At 38.8% G+C, this 20,525-nt stretch overlaps 1 protein-coding gene across 1 annotated transcript in view; it reads right to left on the bottom strand.

Moving 5' to 3' along the window:
• The window catches only part of DECR1 (2,4-dienoyl-CoA reductase 1), a 31,737-nt gene extending 13,219 nt beyond the window's left edge, over positions 1 to 18,518 (bottom strand). The window contains exons 1-5 of the mRNA XM_010949731.3: positions 18,399 to 18,518; positions 11,235 to 11,437; positions 9,986 to 10,043; positions 9,777 to 9,863; positions 8,094 to 8,241 (exon numbers count right to left, since the gene is read on the bottom strand). Coding sequence (XP_010948033.3) covers positions 8,094 to 8,241; positions 9,777 to 9,863; positions 9,986 to 10,043; positions 11,235 to 11,437; positions 18,399 to 18,449 — 547 coding nt within the window. The 5' untranslated portion in view covers positions 18,450 to 18,518. The remainder of the gene's footprint in view (positions 1 to 8,093; positions 8,242 to 9,776; positions 9,864 to 9,985; positions 10,044 to 11,234; positions 11,438 to 18,398) is intronic.
• Between the last annotated feature and the right edge of the window lie 2,007 nt (positions 18,519 to 20,525).

Genomic DNA, 20,525 nt, shown 5'->3' with positions numbered 1-20,525 from the left:
CAAGGTCAATCACAGATACAGTCTTTCCTTTCTTTTTTTCTACTAGACCATTTATGACAATTCTTTTAAAAAGTCAATCATCAAATTTAATAATAATGAACACTTATTAGGTATTTAACAAACCATATTTTCTCATCCATAAAACTGAGAATTAAAAACATCTTACCCTCATGTATTAAAAAAGGCTAACTCTGTGCCTCAGTTTCCACCCATAACTATACTTTGCAGGGTCATTACAAGTATTAAATGAGTTCATAAATATTCAGCACTTAAAACAAAAACTGATACAGAATAAGCACTCAGTAAATGTTAGGTGTTTTAAAAAAGTAAAAAGGAAGGAAGGAGGGAGGAGAGGGAGGAAAGGAGAGTAAAGACAAGGAAGAAGAGAATTTAGTTAAAATTAGAGCATTTCTGCTCAATATTCTTACTCAAATATTAAGCAATTTAGGACTCTGGAAAACAACCAAATGTGAAGACTATCAAACTATGTTGAACACTTATTTAACACGTCTCTGGCAGTGACACAGAGGCATTTATGTTTTTAGTTTAAACATAATATCAATTTCAAAAGGCAGGGCTGTATCCAGCATATCATCTGTTTCCAAATTAAAGCTGAGGACTGACAGAGCAGCTGGAAAGGAGAAGGCAACATCTGCACATAAACTTCCCTAAAATTGTGACTGATTTCTGAACTAAGTAAGCATTGGGATGGCTCTTCTTTTAGCTCACTCAATAGCAACAGCTGAAAGCTGAAAAAGCAAGCCTTAAGAAAACAAATCCAGCAACGTACAAACAGATAACATGTCATAATCAAGCAGGGTTTGGCCTAGGAACAACGTTGACTTAAAAATTCAAAAATTAATCAATGTAATTCACCACATTAACAGGCTAAAAAATATGGCTATCTCAATAAATATAGGAAGAAGACTGGGCAAATTCAATACCTATTCATGATTTTAAAAAAAAAACACTGTGATCAGGAGGAAATGTATTTGATTTGTTCTTGATATGAGGAACAAACAGGGACGATTAATTTCACCACTGCTATTCAGCATTATACTTGAGGTCCCAGTAAGCAAAATAAGGTGAGAAAAGAAAAGAAAAAGCACACAGACATACTGGAAATAAAGATACAAAAATCATCTTTTTTACAAATAACATTATTAGCAATACAGAAAATCCTAAAGAATCTACAAAAAAAAGCTATAAGAACTAATAAGTGAGTATAGTAACCTTGCAGGACAAAGATCAATATATAACAACAAATCCACTATATTTCTAAACACTAGAAAAAAACAATTAGAAAATAAAATTTAGAAAATAATACCCTTTGCAATAGCATCGAAAATATAAATTACCTTGGGAGAAGTTTAACAAAATTTATGTAAGACCTATACAATGAAAAGAGTAAAACATTACTGATAGTAATTAAAGAAGATTTAAATAAATGGAAAGACATATGCTGATGGACTGAAAGACTTGACATTGTCAAAATACCAACTCTCCTCAATATAACCTACAGATTTGTAACAAGCCTGGTCAAAATTCCAGTAGGCATTTTTTTTTAATTGTTGAATTAATTCTAAAAGGTATATGAAAATGCTAAGGATACAGAATAGCAAAAAAAAACTTTGAAAAAGAATACTACATCACTTCAAGTTAATATAAAGCTAAAGTAATCAATTTATACTATACATATAACAAGTAATATATGTATATATTTTAAAGAAACCAAAATAATGATGTACATATAAATCAAGTGAATAGAACAGAGATTTCAGAAATTGACCCATATACATATATATTTGTGTGTATGTGTGTATACACACACACACACACACATATACATATATCAATTGATTTATTTCAACAAAAACACCAAGGTATTTCAATAGGGACAGGAAAATGCAAAAAATTAACCTTAACCATCATTGCATACCATACATAAACATTAACTCAAAATGGATCATGGGCCTAAATGTAAGAGTGAAAACTGTAAAAGTTCAAGAAGAAAGCAAGGGCGAAATTACTTGCAGCTTTGGATTAGGAAAAAAATCCCCTAGATAGGACCCAAAAAGCATGAGCCATAGAAGAAAAGTTGGAAAATAGCAAAATTTAAAACTTTCCCTCTTCAGAAAATACTGTTAAGGACATGAAAGGCAAGTCATAGACTGGAAAAATATCGGCGAAACATAGATCTGAAAAGTAACTGGTATCAGAATACATAAAAATAACTTTTTCAATTCAATACCAAGAAGACAAATTAACCCAATAAAAACTGGACAAAGGAATAAAACAGTCACTTCCTCAAAGAATCTATACGAATGATGAATGATCACACAAAAAGATGCTCACCTTCATTAGTCATGAAGAAAACACATGTTAACACCATAAGTGAAAAACGATTGCACAACCCTAGAATGGCTAAAATGTAATACGGTTGATCCTTGAAAGAGACAGGGGTTGGGGGTGTCAACCTTCCATGCAATAAAAAATGCACATATAATTTATAGTCAGCCCTCTGTATACTTGGCTCCTCCGTATCTGTGGTTCAGCAACCCCTGATTCAACCAACCCCAGATCATGTAGTACTGTAGCACGAAAAAAATTTGCATGTAAGTGCACCTGCACAGTTCAAATCCATGTTGTTCAAAAGTCAACTGTATAATCAAGTGAGTGTTGGCCAGAGTATGGTGCAACTACAACCTGTAAATTGCTACTGGGAACACAACATGGTACGGCCAATTTGGAAAACAGTTTGGCAGATGGATCAAAATTAAAATTTCTTCTGCTAATCAAGGACACTGCTAAGGAAATGAAAAGACAAGCCACACAATAGAAGGAATTATTCTAAACACATACTGTATCTGACAAAGTACTCAGACCAGATTGCATAAAGAATTTCCACAAATCAATAATAAAAAGACAGAGCAAATTGGCAAAGTGAAAAGCTACCTTTCTCTCTCCCCTTCAGTAAAACATCTAAAATTCAATAGATGCCTCTGCCCAACACACCCAGGACTCCAGAGAATTCCACAAATCTGTACTTCTAACGGTGGGTGGACTGGAACATAAAGAGGAGACGGAACCCAGGAAGAGTGGAGGCAGGGTCTGCAATCCAGCAGCTGAGCCCACAGCCCCAGAAAAGCTGGGAACAGAAGGGGATGCAGCCCTCACAACTGGCTTCCCAAACACAGTAGTGCCCACAGCGATGGATAACTGGGTAGCAGCAGCAGCAGTGGGTCCTGTGACCCAGTCCCTTCAGCCACTGAGGCACCCATGTGACCCCAGGCCCCTCTACTTTCACCCTCCCCTAGAACGCAGAGTCTTGTGACTCAGTCAAAAAAGTCCACCATCTTGGTGCACCAGGCAGCAACACCAGCGACACTGGCAAAAGTAAGCTACCCATGAGCCCGAGGCACAAGAAGCCATAACAAAGGCATGGGCCACACCTCTCACAGAGGTGGTGGAGAGTGGAAAGTACAGACTCAAATGTGACCAGAGGCCGCTCAGGTAAGAGAAACCAAAATTGTGCTATAGCACCACCTACTGGGTAAGAAAAGAAAGGCTTCTAATTTCTAACTTTTTCAATCATTAGACTCAAAAAGAAATGAGTTCCTTACTTAAAATGCACCAGCACAAGAACAATGCATCAAGTACCACGAAGGAACACAGTAACACTGTACCACAAAATGAAAGTGACAATTCTCCAGAAATCAAACTTAAAATCACAGAATATTGCAATCTGACTGTCATGAACAAAATCAACAGGCTACAAGAAAACTCAGAAAGGCAATTCAATGAGCTTGGGAATAAAATTAATGAACAAAAGGAATATTATACCAAAAATACTGACACTCAAAAAAATAGTAAAACAAATTCTAGAGTGGAAGAACTCAGTAAACAAGATGAAGAATACATTAGAAAGCACAGGAAATAGAGCAGACCCTACAGAAGAGAGAAATAGTGAGCTCAAAGACAGAAATCTAGAAGTGATGCAAGCAGAAGAAAAAAGAGAAATAAATACTAAAAATGAGGAAATTCCACAACAGGTAGATGAAAAGGTGCTGAACTTCACTAATCCTCAGGGAAATGCAAATTAAAACCACAATGAGCGATCACCTCACACCTCTCAGAATGGCTATCATCAAAAAGACCATAAATAACAAATGTTGGCAAGGATGTGTAAAAAAGGGAACCCTCATACACTGTTAGTGAGAATGTCTAACGGTGCAGCCACTATGGTAAGTGGTATAGAGAGTCCTCAAAAAATTCAGGATAGAACTACCATACGATCTAGGCATCCCACTTCTGGGCACTTATCCAAAGAATATGAAAACACTAATTTGAAAAGATATATGTACCTCTTTATTCATCACAGCATTATTTACAACACCCAAGATATCAGAATAGCTAAGCATCCATCAACAGATGAATGGATAAAGATGTGATAAACACACACAAACACACACTGGACTACTACTCAGCCATTAAAAAGATGAAATTTTGCCATTTGTGACAAAATGGATGGACCTTGAGGGTATCATGCTAAGTGAAAGAAGTCAGTGGAGAAAGATAAATACCGTATGATATCACTCATATGCAAAAATAAAATACACACACACAAAAACAAAAAGCAAAATAAATGAACAAACCAAACAAAAATAAACACATAAGTACAGAGAACACAGTAGTGGTTACCAGAGGGGAAAGGGAGGGGACAAGGCAAAATGAGTAAAGAGGATCAACAGTATGGTGACAGATGGAAACTGTTTTCAGTCGTGAACACACTGTATTGTATGTAGAAGCAGAAATAGAATAGTGCACTCATAAAACATATATATGTTATAAACCAGTTACCGCAATAAAAAAATCTAAAATTTTTTAAATTATAAAAAGACAACTCAATTAAAAATGGATTAAAAATATAGTGAGGATTAAGTAGAAAGTGGCAAAAGGGAGCATTTGGAGGCAGTGGAAATGTTCTATGTCTTGGTTTGGGTAATGGTTACCTAAGTGTGTAAATTTATAAAACATCAATTTATACACTTAAAATCTGTGGACTTCACTATATATAACTTTTACCTCACATTTAGCAACCTAAAAATAATACACACATTAGAGCTATATCATGCACTGACTTACTCCTTTAATCTATCTGTATTTCAGCATACAATAATGCTGGGTTTCATACTGGTTCCATACTGGTATGTCAAAGTACTTTGTAAATTACAAAGCACTGTAGCGGTATAAAGTATTATTATTAACCTACTTGAATAAAATGCTTATTATATGTCCCAAAATCACCTCTTGTGAGTTTCAAGAGGTATCTCTTATTTCTAGTGACCTCTAGGGGTTGAAGGAAAAATTCAGTATTTATCCTATCCATGACCGTTGTGACTACACTTTTAAATAAAAGTACATATTATGCTTTCTTTTTATCTCTCCTCATGGCAAGTTCTCCCAATTCTTTAATAAAATTAGGTACTCTTTTCTATCTTATTTACTAAATTTACATTTATACATGGTAATCTAGTGATGAATGGATCTCAGCATGATAATTTCAATGTCCTTCCCCAAAAGGCTCAGCCATATAGTTACTGACTTTCGTGGCACATTGGGCTGAGGGCTTCAGGAGTTTTGTGCATCTTTTATTTGTTCAAAATTGTTAATTTTGCATCAATAGTGCTTAGAAACATACTTTAAAAATGTCCCTCTAATTTTAGCTCTCTGCCCCTGCTAAGGCCACAATTCTCTCGATCCTCAGTCATCTGTTAGCCCCTCTCTGAGTGCACAGCATCACCAATCCCTGCCCTCAGCAAGTGAGCATGTCTTCCAGTTGCTAGTGCCCTTACCTTCTCTAGTCTGACCTCCTAGATCTCTTACTTTGGCTGCCATCCTCGAAGCCAGACCACCTAACATACTTCTGACCATGGATTATCACAGATTGCCTGCCTCCTAAACTGACTTCCACATTTACCAGCTTGACACATGTTAGAGATCATCAGCACCTGAATTCCTTGATTATTGCTCCAATCCCAGTATAGACCCGTGCGCTGTGCTCTCCACAGCCCACTAATGCAGGTCCTTAAAACCCTGGAGGTTACACATCTACAGTTTGCAGGAATCTTGGAAGAATAAAAACTGGCTCCATCTTCCTAGAAGTTTTAGCTAGTATACTTTTAATGAAGCCCATAGAATTTTAATACAATGTGATGAATAAAAATAGATCAAAGTCTATGTTAAAACGAAAGACAATAATGAGAAAAGAAGGGAGAGTCAGGCAGAAATCAAGAGTAACAGAGATGGGCAAGAGATAAAATAAAAGAAAAATGAGACAGAGAAACACCAAGTGATGAGAGAGGCAGAGAAATACCAAGTGTTGAGAAAGATCAAGATGATGAGAGAAAAAGAGAACCAAAAGTGAAAAGTTGGCAGAGAAGAAGAGAGAGAGACAGAATCAGAGACATGAATAAGAGTTATGGTGAGACAAAATCAGACAGACACAGAGAAGGAAGAGATAGAGAAGATGAAGATACTTTCCTTACACGTACAAAGATGTGTACATTCAAGGATCCTCAGACAGAGAAGAGAAGAGAAGTCAACCCACACTTCTCCGTTTCCCTTCCCAACCATCCATCCCTTAAAAAAAAAAAATTCATGCAAACTCCAAATCTCAATCATAGCCAAGTTGCTGTAGTGGGAATGAGTGACCTGGGGTTTCAGTTTCAGTGAGTGTATGGAGAAAGGACGGAAGTTGTTAGCACACAAAAAGGAAAAAATCTAGTGCCTTTCTAACATCCGTCTGTCTGTTCCTACATCCTTTCTCAAGCTGGTCCGAGAATTACCCACACTGTACAGAAGAAATTGAATCTAATGAGGCAAAAGCTCTGAATGAACAGAAGGAATGTGGCCAGCTCCACGCCTTCCTTTCTACCTTCAAACCCCAAAGGACATCCTTCAAGGAATACAAGGACTCTTCCTCCCATCCTTGTTGAGAATACCCTCCACCCTCTCTGAGAAAATACCCCCATCCTTCATGTCCTAACCACAGCTCATTCAGGGACAACGTCTTGTCCCCCTCTGTCCTTTGGGCTTGCAGCACAGCGCTTGGTACACGGAAGTCTGTAAGTGTCTGTTGAATGAATACATGTACACTGGTTCTGGACGTACATGTATATACACACGTAAATACATTACAAATATATTTACCGTTTATATTGTATGAACTTTTATAAAGAAGTCTGTTCACAGTACTAAACAGAAACGGCCTCCTAGTTAATGTCTCTCTAAATCTAGTCTCCTTCCAGTTTTCTCACCGATGTCATCATCATCTAAACTACTCACTCCAGCTAAAAACTCTCTCAGCTCATCAGTAAGACCTACTGACCTTATCTTCTAAATGCCTTCTACTTTATCCCTCATGCCCTCTATCCTGATGAAAAAAAAATAAAATCCTCTTGAACGGTCTTTCTAATCTTTCTAGATTAGAATGGTCTTTCTACCCACCACATTGTTTCCAGTAACCTTTCTAATCACAGCATATTCTTTATGAGACACCTTCAAGAGAAAGCCATAAGGAAATAATTCCCCATTTCCTCTGAATTAACATGAAATTCCCCCATTTTGGTACTGAGAACTTTCCCAATGACACCCCCTAACTCATTTCCCATAATCATTTCCCACCACTCTCCCTCCCCATCTGTAACCAGTCCCTACACCCTTCTGCTTTTCCCACCCTTCTGCTTTTCCCACACGGAGCCTCTTCCCATGGACATTTACATTCCTTTTCCCTCCCCCTTCTCCATGTCTTGATCTTTGAAAACTCAGCTCAAATTGCGTCTTGTTCCTCAACCCGATAATTAATCATCCCTAGGGAGAGTTAGTCACTCCTGTCTCTGGATTTCCAATGCACTTGAAACATAACATTAAAGCTTAGATCATAGCATATGGTAAAAGTATCTTTCTTCCCTATTAGATTATGAGTTGGACAAGTACAGACATTGTATCATTGATTTCTGTAAGTATCCCAGGGCTTAGCACCAAAACTGCACACAATAGGGACCCGATAAATATGTGAAGAATAAACATACCTTTCTGTGCTTTAATTAGTTGCTTTCCAATTTCTAGTGTCACATAGGCTGTGCCATTTAGAACTATGTCAGTTATGGTCTTCCAAGCATTAGGAGAGAGTCTTTCAGTGGGAGAAATAAAATTCCCTGCTGCATTGTTTATCACAATCTAATAATGAATAAGGCAAGTTACAGAAACTTAGATGAGGAAGAATATTTTCCCTTAAGGGCTTTTATTTCTGAAAGTTATTATTCCCAATAATATAATAAAGCTAAAGTTCACAGTCTGCTATGAAACAATATCATAAGATCTGGTTCAGTTTCACTTTTTTGAGCCTGGGAATATCTCCTATATTCTTTACCAAATTTTAGAATCCTAATTCCATCTCAAAACTAGGGTAGAGTCTATTATTAAAATATAAATACAGTTAAGCATATCTGTAATAGAGGAGAACAAATCTGACTCTGTATTGGATCTGTTCCTTTAGTTTTAACCAGTGTGCCAGGGCCCTTTCTTTCTAGGTTCATTCTTGCTGGCTCTGCACCTTTTGTAAAACAATGTTGCTTTTAGCCTGTCTGGTAAACAGGAGAGCCTTTTTCCAAAGGCTCTGACCTTCAAGGATATTAACACTTCTGCACTTACATAAAGATGACAAGTTGCAGAATAGACAATAACCTTTGTTTTTGTTGGAGGTTTACAAGGACACCATGGCCTGACCCACACGGACGGCGGCAAGAACAAAGAATTCCTACACCAAGAAGTTTGCAACAACCAACACATCCCCTCTCCTGGGTTTTTTGTTTGTTTGTTTTTTGGGGGGTTTTGGGGGGGTTTTGGTAAAAAAGGAGCCTGTGTTCTGACTGGAGCAGGATGGTTCTCCAAGACATTAGTGTGCCATCCTCTCGGTCTGCCGGCTTTCCGAATAGTCACTATTTCTTGCCCCAACACCTCGTCTCCCAATTTATTGGCCTGTCATGCTGTGAGCAGAACGAGTCTGGACTTGTTAACATATCTACCACGTAATTATACTTTACTTCAAAGAATCTCAAATAAAGTGCCTTTAATTTCTGGTGTCATTTTTGGGTTAACTTACCTAATGAAACTCTTGGTTATTGACCTGTTTCTTCACTAGCAATAGACTCTTTTTAGTTTTAGAGCAGATACAACAGCAGATATTATGGTCTGTCTGAAAACAGCTTTAACATAGAAAAGTACTCTCTTTGAGACTACAGGAGGAAATGGCTTCTTTTAGGTGAACCAAAAAATGGCAAAATACCAATGTATATCTCAGTTCTTACAAGGAGAAATCTGGAATTCCTTGTAGGTTTCCTTGTTTGTATTATTTGCCTCCACTGATAGAGATAATCAAAAGTGATTAAGAAAAGCAAAGAGCATGAACCATTTAAAGTAGATACTGTGCTCTTAGATAACTGCTCTTATTTCATTAACTTATTAAAGTGAAGGATTTTTTTGTTCTATGACTGTAAATGTATTTTTAAAGTATTCTTGAAAGAAAACGGTATAGCACTCCTCCTAATCTATTCCCCGCTTTAAGCAGAGATGGCTTTTTGCTAGCAGACGGAAAACAGATGCTTCTCAACACAGCACTTGTCCACGTCAATATTTTATTTCCTTCCTACATCTTGGCAGATGTTATCAATATCAAATGCCTCAAACTTTGACCTCATCACCATTATACTTACATCAGGATGCCCTGCGACTTTGATCAGTTCTGACACAGTGTTTTTTACCATATCAAGATCCCTCACATCACACTGAATTGCATGAACCTGCAAAATAACAAAGGAAAAAAGAAAGAATCCTACCTTTTTTCAGACTTCCTAAACTATAAGCATGAGTAAATTACTTAAGCATAATTCCTAAATCTGATTTAAATAACTTTTTAACATACCTTATTTCCGGTTTGAGAAGAAATTTGTTCTGCAGTAGCTTTCAAAACATCAATTTTTCTAGAAATAAACACATGGTACTTTGCATGAGTTCTGAAACGATTTCATGTTTTATTTTTCATAAATTAAAAAAACAATCTATAGCTAAAAGACATGCATTCTTGAGGCAATAGGAAATCTGTATCTACAAACAAGACAGTCTGAATGAGTTTATTTTCTAGAAGTTAAATTCATGCAATTTTCATACATCTGACATTAATTTATTGAATTTCTTTTAGACTAGTTAATTTATATCTACTCACAGATTTAAAATTATTTCCTTAATTATATTCATTTCTATCTGTTTCCTGGCCCAAGCCTGCTTTAGAAAGAAAACACATTCATGGAATGATGTAAGCTTATCTTAAAACTATATAAAATCAATGTTATTTATAAAATCTATGTTAGTCGATTTTAGACCAAATTGATAGGTCTGGACAACCTATGCGCATTCAGTGTCTTACACTCTTGAGAGTAACACACAAAAAAAAACCATGTACGTTATGTAGTATTACAAAGAAGACAGTATTTTAACACTCAAAAATATTATAACATGAAAAAAATGTTCTGGACAATTTACGTTAAAGGAAACATCAGAAAGAAATTCACTTGGCCCCTTGTAAATGACATAATGACTTGTCATTCAGATTATTAATTAGCCTACCTAAAAATTTTACACTGTTCAAAACTGGAGAAATGGGTAGATTTTTTGACCAGCCTCTAAAGCTCAACACTTACGTAGTTATAAGGTACCAGGACACGCCTAAATAAGAAGAAATTCTTTCCACATGGTCTCCTCCTTCCTACATTCATCACAATACATGTTTTGAAATATCTGCCTATCTTATAGAAAATGGAAACATTATATCCATTATCCTGGCACAAGGTTAACCATCTATTGAATGAGCAATTATAATCACTTTTGAAAGCAAAGCATCCTCACTGTAATACTTTTTAAGTTCCTATTCATATACAGAAAAAAATTCTATCACTGAATTTGTGAAATGTATATATCAGTTCCATAATCAATCATTATTTCTATCATCACAAACTAACACTTTTTCCAAGGAGATTTATTTAAATGACCTAAAGGATATTTCATACAAGATTAAGACACAAATCAAACAACTGGCAAACAATGTTTTCAACAATGTGGCACAGAATTATCCCATCGATAGACTCCTGCTAGGCAACTTGCTGAAACTGACTTACCGGCTGGCTATCACACACTGTGCCCCTAGGCTGGACAGATGAGTCGTCATCCCTTTACCAAGGCCAGTGCCTCCCCCCGTAATGAATGCTACTTTTCCTTGGAAACTGTTTGGTGGTAGCATCACATTTTGAACAGGTGGAAAGAATTTAGACTGAAAAGCGTCAGTGGTTTGATATAATATTTGTGTTCCGTAACTGAAAAACTAAAAAAGAAAAGAAAAGAAAAGAAAAGAAAAGAAATTTGCATACTTGTATTCCCACAAAAGAGATGAATTTTTTAAAACTTACTCTTTAACATTAATCAAATTCTTAGATTAACATAAACTCACTGTAAACATATTGGTATTGTATTTAATCAAGTTTTCTTCTTTTTCTGTTGGAATGTTAAGTAACAGTGGAAATGGTTAAAAGCATGAGCTTTAGAGCTAGACTACATAGGACAAAATTTTCTCCCTGGTCATATAAACTTCAGCAAGTTCTATCACCTCTTTTGCCTCAGTTTCTTCTATAATTAGAGATAATAATAGAATCTTTCTAATAGGACATTGTGAGGATTACATGAGTTAATATAAATAATAAACCTAGAAAATTGTGTCACACATAGGAAACACTCTATTAGTTTAGATGTTTTGCTTAAATTTAACTTTAAAAAAACTTACATAAAGCATTCATCTTTTAACAAGGATAATTTGGATAAAAGTCACATTCCATCTTTGAATCACTGAAGAAAGTTACAAAATGTCCTTTATTAGGTTTATTAAATCAAATGCTTCTTCTCATGTTATCTTCTAGATAATAAATTTAAAATATTTTATATTCTAATATATAGAATAATTATTGTACTAACATAAAAAATATTTGCTATATTTAAAATGGGGGAAAATTAAACCATTTTGAACTGAAAAATACTTGCCCTATCTTATATTTTACAGCTTACTCTCATATTACTTGTCAAAATCACTGCCATTCTCTCATTTAATTAAAAGTATATAAATGATAACATTGTAAACTGATTATACTTCATTCTCTCATTTTTAAGTATGAAAACAAACTTTTAAGTGCTGAACAGAATAACAAGCAATAAAAAGCTGATATTCATTAAGTGCTTACCATATGTCAGGATTACGTATCTAACTAATCTTTACCACTCCATGAAATACACATTATTTTTATCCCATTGTACAGGAGGGGCTCAGAGAAGTTAATTATGTTACCAAGTTACAGGACCAAGATTATAACCATCTTGTCTATTGCCTCTCTCTAATCACAGAGCTCCTACTGAGTTTAATAATCACATCAGTGGGCTATGATATTCCCTATCAGGTCATGGTTGCAAGATTAAAACTCCGGAATTTATAATTTCCTGCTACAACGTTAAGTTGAATAGCCTGCCATCAGTTGTTCTGAATTATCTAGAAATTTACTCTAAGAAAATAATTATAAATGTAGTCAGTGATTTAGGACAGGCAAGTTATCAACTGGAAACTGGACAAGAAAATGCTTGTATGGTGTTAAGTGAAAAAAGAAATATATAGGATGTTCTTAACTATAAATAAAAATATATGCCTAGAAAAAAAGACTAGCAGGAAATAACAGTAGTGGATTCAATATTTACCATGAGCCAGGTCTACTAAGGACTTTCAACAACCCTACAGTGATCCTACAAACTTCAAAAAGATTGAAGAGCCCAGACTCTACCCACCCCATGGCTTGCCTCAGGCTGTGTTAGGTTCCAGCTCTACGCCTGTGTGGGCTGCTTGAGCACCTGTCTGCCGCTTCACTTAAACAGGGCACTGCGCAGAAGCCACTGACATAAGCTTCTGCAGAATACAGATCTCACTACCACAGCAACTTGAAGGTAAAGCTGAGCAAGCATAAAAAGAAGTCAGCTGGACTCCGAGCTCCAGTGGCCAGGCTGAATGCAGCTGTCACCAGTAGCAAGACAGAAATTACATTTTTTGAATAATGACACATCTTATAACAATGAGTCCTTGAAAAAGTAGCTGCTCTGTGTTACAAGGTGTATTCCCCATTTTTATTACAACTCTTATCTGTATGCAATTAGATGTAGACCAAACAGATGCTTCACCAGTACTATACAATAAAGGGAGATGAAATCAAAGAGACAAATTAGCAGGCACTTTGAAATTTTCAACTGGCGCCTTCATTCCTGCTTGCCTGTCATTCCAGTCATTTCTTACTAATCCCTATCATGTTAGCCGAAACAAACATGACTATCTTTTTTGAACCAAGAAACAGACGCCCTGCTTTTGAAAGGGGTTTGTTTTGATTTGGGAATTTGCTTATATGAAAAAGAATTAGAACCAAACATGGTATTATGATTAGGTTTAGAATTAATTCATATTATTTCTTTTTAGCAAGTTTTCACTAGGCACATGCTATGCCCCAGGCACTGTCCTAGGCAATGGCAATACAACAGTGATCAAAACAGATGCAATACTCTACCCTTAGGGAGATTATCCTGGGGAGGGGGGATGATAAATAAATTAAGTGAAATATATAGTATACTAAAAACTAGCATGTTGCTGTTGGGGAAAATAAAGCATAAAATATGGGTAGAGTGTTGCTGTTTCAAACAGAGTGGTCAGCAAAGGTCTTGCTGAGATGACATTTGAGCAAAGACCTAAAGGGAGTGAGGGAATGAGTCCCATGGTTCTTTCAGGCAGAGGGGAGAATGAGGACAAAGGCCCTCAGAAGATGCTGAGCAAGAGTCAGAGGGCCAGTGGGCCTGAATCAGGAGGGAGGGGAAAGAGGAGCAGGAGGGGAGGTCAGTAAAGGGGACTGGTTCATACAGGCTGAAGTCAACCACTATGTGGACTTACAATTTTACTCTAAGTCAAGTGGGCAAGATCTTCAAAGTTTTGCGAAGAGGACTGACATGATCTTCCTTAAGTTTAGAGATTGTCTGGTTACTAAGTTGAGAATGAAATGTAGGAAGCAAGACTGGAAGCAGGGAGAATAGGGGATGCTTTTATAGCAGGCGACACAAGAGATGGTGACTTAGCCTGGACGCCACCATCAGAAGGGGTGGGAGGTTAGCAAATAAAATTATTTGCTGATGGAAAGTCCCAGAAAATAAGGACACAGTTAATTATTACAGTACCATCTGGTCCAACTATTTTTTTCTTGCTTCAAAGCCCAACCTCAGCACACTTTGACCTATTTCACTAACAGCAAGCAAAGAGGTCTCCCTCTTTGATCAAGGCCATTTGGCAGATAGAATCTTTTCTCCTTTCACCTTCACCTCAAAATCTCTATTACTTTATGCATTGCCTTTGTGCTTTACAAATAAGATTTAACTGTGAGCTGCAAGGAAATGGAGGTAAGTCAAACAAAAGGCTTAAGTCTAGGTAAGAAGTGATGAGAGTAGAAATTAAGATAAGACAATACTTTGCACAGAAATTTAACATGCTGATTAGCCTAAACTCAGAAGCCAATCAACTGGAAATGGTGACCAAGAAGTGGAGAGCTGCAGATGACGGAGTTTTTCAGTTCAGACAGCTGCACGTGTAGTGATGCTGTAAGCGAAATGCCTGGGTTGACATGAGAAGACCAAACTGACAATAACCAGCTCTGATTAGAAATGCTTCACCTGGAACGCCTGTGGACTACTTAGGTGGAGATATTAACCCGCAGCTGGAAATTGCATAGGGAATAAAATAAATCAGGACTAAAGGTAAATGGCAACATCATTTCAACAACTGTGAAGGCCTAGAGTTCCAAACAGCTCCAACAGCGCCCTTAGTTCAGACTCGCATCACTTTACTAGCGCTCTGGTCTCCCCACCTGCAGGCCCCCCTGGTAACATCACTTTCCTGCTCACAACTGTGAAAGTGCTGCTTACCCCCCTCAGCACGGCCTAACCTTCCTTTCTCAGCCCCCTGCCCTCACCAACCAGCCACCAAGGCCTCTCAAGTCACCTCCTGAAATCAGGAGACTTCAAGTCTCTCATACACTGCCTTTCCCTGGTTGAGGCCACCATGGGGAGAGGTCTACCCAGGGTTTGACCATTTGCCTCCATTCTCACTCCCACTCCCACGCCTTCAGGACAACGCTCTTACTCCTTAATGTGGCTCGGAGGCCGCTCACTGGCTTGTCTCTCACCACCTGCGTCCTAACTTGCTACCTGTAAGTCTAGTCTGGGCCTTCACACAGGCCACTCTCTGCCTGTAACTTCCTTACCCTCCCCCTCCCCGGGCTAGCGCCCACTAATCCTTCACATCTCAGCTGAAATGCATAACCCCCAAATCACACGCCATCAACTGTACACTTCTCCCACTGCGAATGGGAAGTGTTTCTTCCCCAATCCTGAAAATTCACTTCCCCCAGAAAGGAGCTCAGTTAATTTAACTCCAGGCTTCTTTTCGCCCCCTTAGTACCCCGTCCCCCTAGAAACGGTTTATCTCACCAGTAAATTTTGAGAGAACACCTGAGCATGAGTAGTCCTTCTTAAACTGCCTTCCTCCTGGGAGCTAGCTGCCTGGAGGGAGCAGGAGTTCTGCCCTCCTCCTGAGGCTGATTCAGGAAATCCAGTTAGTATGAACAACTGCCTCTCATACCAAACCATAACAACGGATACTCTGGCCTCCACCTTTACTCTTGTTTTTCAGACTGGAGGAGAGGAATGCTATTTATTTGGACCCCGTCTGAGATCAAGAACACTCATCATAACACAAACCATATTATACCATAATGTCAGTAGATTGCAAGCTTTCTGAGAGCAGGAGTCGGCTCTTTTTCTTGTGCCCATCTCTCTAGTACAGTGCCTAACACATAGTACATGTTTGATCTGCTGCATAAGCAAGTGGAGCCCACCATGCCCTGGCCGCCCCCAGCAGCCTGTCCAGTCTCCTCTCTATGCACTTTTCTCACTTTCCACTACTCCACTTTAGAAACTCCACAGTGCCAAATCATTTGAATTTTTAAAAGTAGCCCATGCTCCTTCACTTCTTGATACGTGCTATCCTTCTCTGGGCCTATAAATTCCAACTCCTCCATCAAAAGTCAGCTCTAGGAGCCACCTCCTCCATGAAGCCTTCCCTACTTCCTCTTGGCACACACTGTTTGGTTCATATATACATTCTAATACACATCTGCATTTTCAGTCTACGATTTCCTACTCTATCCCATTTTGTTTTCCTTTAAGTCATTCTGTTCCACTAAATTACTTCAACGTCCACTCATAAGTTATTATCCACAGCTTGAAAAACACGCACGAGGTTATTAACTCAAGGGTGGTAGAGACAGCTTTCAACTAAGGATCCCCAAAGAATGCCCAACACTTTGTAGGCACTTAATTAGCATTTCCTGATCAACTACTGAATGAGTGGATGTTTTCTTCAGTGAAACTGAGAGCAACTTGAGAGCAGGGTTTATATTTTTTTAATCTTTGCATCCCCAGGGCCAGGCAAAGAGCCAATTCTCTTTAAAGTTTACACTGAACTAAGACCTACTAGCTAATAGTACAATGCAGCACTTCATAAGTAGGGTTTATGTCAAATGAAACATTTCTCATGGTTCTTGGTAATTAAAGTATTCACATCAGGGCTTTACTTGTAACTTGTATTCACCCACAAAAACATCATGTTCCCTGAAACCACTCCCCACTTCACAAATGTTAAGACTTTTCTTCTTTCAGGAATTCAAATCCAAGTCTGCACGTGCCAGGAGAGAAACATGGTCTATGTGAGCCCCTCTTGCCTTCAAACCCCCATCCTCAAACCTTTCATTTTTCTTAAGTAAAGGAATTTCAAAGCTGTGATTACAGTTAATTTTTAAATGAGTTCATTTTCACCTTCTCATACTGTATTGTCTAATGGTGTCAGAAGAGGTGGGACACAGTCCGTGCGACCGTGTTACTACAATCTTACTGATTTGTGTTTTGAAAAAAACTCTGAAGACTTTTCTACTATACAGACCCACCGTAGGATTCAAATAAGAGAATTCTTTAAGAAGAGATCAGAAAATATAGCCTCCTTTTACAATAACTTATGACCTAAATCTCTACAGGAAGAGAAAATAATACGAATAAAATCTAGCACTGAACAAATCTCTCTTTTACGTCAGAGACTCATTACGCCATTTCCCTGTGTTCACCTTTGGAATCTGGAATTTAGAATTCGACCGTGTTTTACAAAAAAGAAAACCATTCCTGCGGATTCTATCAAAACTGAAAAGTGTTTTCACAGTTGGCAGATTAACTTTTCTACCTAGCTAAGAAAATTGTGATTTTTGGTTTAGTTTAATTTAGCTAAGATTTCTTCATTTAGTTGGGGGAAGGAGCTGTCTTGGATATTCTTGCTTTTTATTTTCCTTTCTCTTTCTTCCCCCTCCAGCTGTCTTCCCTTGTACACTTAATTTTGACTATGGGTCTAGCGCAGAGATGTTGACAAAACAAAACAACAGAAATATGGGGGAGAAAGAAGTGGAAACCAGCAGGAGATGCAGCTCCGTGGCACTGCCTCTAGGAAGGGAAGTGTAAAAAGCTGGATTTTGTTTTCTGAGTTTTTTTTTTTTAATGTGAATATGTTTGTATTACTGTTTAACTGCACAACTAACACTTAAATGAATTTCTTTCATTAAAAAAGACTGCAGATCAATTGTACCAAATCTGCCACTGATGAGGGATGTTGAAGGTGGGGAGGGCTATGTGGGAACTCTATTTTCTGCTCAATTCTGCTATAAACCTGAAACTGCTCTAAAAAAATTTAGTCTATTTAAAAAAAAAAATACTGCAGATAAGGACAACGCTCCCACCGGGCCCCACTCTCCACCCTGGTCCCTCCCTTCCCCCCAAAAGGGCCGGTGTGTACAGGGTCCTGCTCTCTACACACGACTTTAAAACTTCTAAGAATGTGAAACCCTTTGAGAACCATGGCGTGCCCTCCTCTCCCCTTCCACGCATACACAAACACGAATCAGGGCTTCCTCCATCAGCCACAGAATGTGACTTTCCCCCGAAACCCGTCCCCGGCTCCCGCTCCTCTCTCCGCAGGACACCCTGTCCTCGCCCCGCCACGCGCGCGGGTCCACGCTCTGTGCTTCTCCGGGTACCCAGGGACCCCCTCATCTTGGCTCTGCGAACCCCAAAAAGGGGGCTAATGGCGGGGCGAGGAGGGCCCTGGGCGCTTCCTGCCCCCTTACCCGCCGAGGACCGCGGCCCGGAGCAAAGAACACCCGACCTAGCAGCGACATGTTGAGCTTCACAAACGTCGCCCGGAAACGGAAAAGCTCCGCGGAGTGTGTGGGGCGGCTGGGGAGTGGGCGGGGCGGCTGGGGAGTGGGCGGGGAGTGGACTGGAGTGGGCGAGCCCTGGCGGCCGAGACCGTCCGGATCGTTTACTGTAGGGCAGGTAACGGCGGTGCCGGTGTCCTGGTGCGGATGCGGGAACTACTGCGCCAGGAAAGTTTGCAGAGTGCAGAACACGCGGTGCATATACATTGCTCGAGTCCTAGTGCCTTTTCAGTAATTTATGTTTATTCCTTAGATGCATATTTAAGTCCACGCTGGACCATACATCATCAGAATAATAAAAGATTTATGACACAGCCTCCTTTTTCTTAAGGGGAAATGGCGGAAATCTAATAAAAGCTGCAGCTTTGGGGCGGCTTTGACTTTTCCAAGGACACAGCACCCTTTATCCCCAAGAGGCAGCAGGTTACTGACCCTTCTACTTATGTTTTTCTCTCTGCGGGATTAGTAATAATACACTTTAAAAGTAAAGGCAGAACTTTGGTTTATCATTCTCCATCTTAGTGTCATATACCTGTTGACAGGCTTCATGAGCATAGATCACATTTCTTTCTCACCTCTAAAATGTGAATAGTCATACCTAATTTGGGATTATTGCAAGGATTAAAAGAGGACGCATGTGAAGCTCCAAGTTTAGACTGATGTGTCGATGAAAAATTAATCAGGCAATCTAATAAAGAAATGGAAATTTTTATTCAATACAAATTTAAGGATTATAACCTGGGAAGAGCATCTCAGAAAGCTCTGAGAACTGTCACCCAATTAGAAATGAAGGCATAGTTTCATGTTTCTTGAAACAGAGGGTCATACATCAAATGATGTGTTATTTACATAATCCAGATCTAAGCATCATCATGGTGGGTCATAGTGACCTTTTACAAGATCAAGAAGGAATGTTTTAAGGAGTTGTCATGTTGATGCTAGGAGAATGTTGACCTTTATGGTTGAGCAGATGTTCCTGCCAATGGAGGAGGTTTGGTCCCTATATTATACAGATACACAGTGCACAGTGTGGAGAGAGGAGGCCAAAGGGCAGAGGAGAAATGTTTGTGTTTAAATTTTTGTCTTGGCATAAAATATGAATTTTATTTACAGATGATACTTAACATTGACAATTTACTAAAGACCTGGCATTTTCTAAGCGCTGAGAATTTTTTAAAATCAGCCCTGGACTTTCAGACCCTGGCCTGGCACTCACAGGTAGACCATTCTAATTAGCCATACACTGTCTCACAGAATACCAACCTCAGACAAGGTTTCTCTGAGCCCAGAGGGTGAAACAGAGCAAACTGACTTCACAATTCTAAGTGTTACAGGAAAATGGGACCTGAGAAGATAGTCATGTCCTAGGTCTTGGGCAAATCACTGGGACACACCCTGACAAGTGAGGCTCCTTGACTTCATACAGGAAAGAATTCTAAAGCGAGCCACAATAAAGTGAAAGTGAATTTATTTAGAGAGATACACACTGCACAGGTAGTGTGGCCATCTCAGAAGGCAAGAGATGGGGCAAGAATGGCCTAGGAGATATAGATTCCACAGACCAAATATGGGCCATCTTAGAAGGTGAGAGGTCCTGGAGTGTGGGGGTTGTTAGTTTTTCTGGGCTCAGTAATTTCACATGCTAACAAGTGGGAGGACTATTCCAACTATTTGGGAGAAGTGGCAGGAATTTCCAGGAATTGAGCCCCTGCCCACTTTTTGGCCTTTTATGGTCAGCCTCAGAACTGTCATGGCACCTGAGGGTGTGTCATGTGGCATGCTAGTCCATTACAATAAGGGTATACTGAAGCTTAAGGTCCACTGAAAGTCAAATCCTCTGCCATCTTGGGCTTGATTGGTTCTAACTAGTTAACCTATCCTCAACTGCTGTGTCATTCTTTCAATGGTTATGCCCTACCCCCTTCCTTCCTGTCTCAAGCACAGACAAAAACAAGCTCAAAGTTGTCACCTACAAAATACCTAGCATTTCAGCTCTTGGCCGAGATGAGTGGCTATTTCTTTACCAGTTACAACTTT

Source organism: Camelus bactrianus, chromosome 29, assembly GCF_048773025.1.
Source record: "Camelus bactrianus isolate YW-2024 breed Bactrian camel chromosome 29, ASM4877302v1, whole genome shotgun sequence".
In the NCBI taxonomy this organism is placed as follows: domain Eukaryota; kingdom Metazoa; phylum Chordata; class Mammalia; order Artiodactyla; family Camelidae; genus Camelus; species Camelus bactrianus.
Note: the sequence above shows the minus strand (reverse complement) of the source record. Positions and strands in the feature narration are given on the sequence as shown.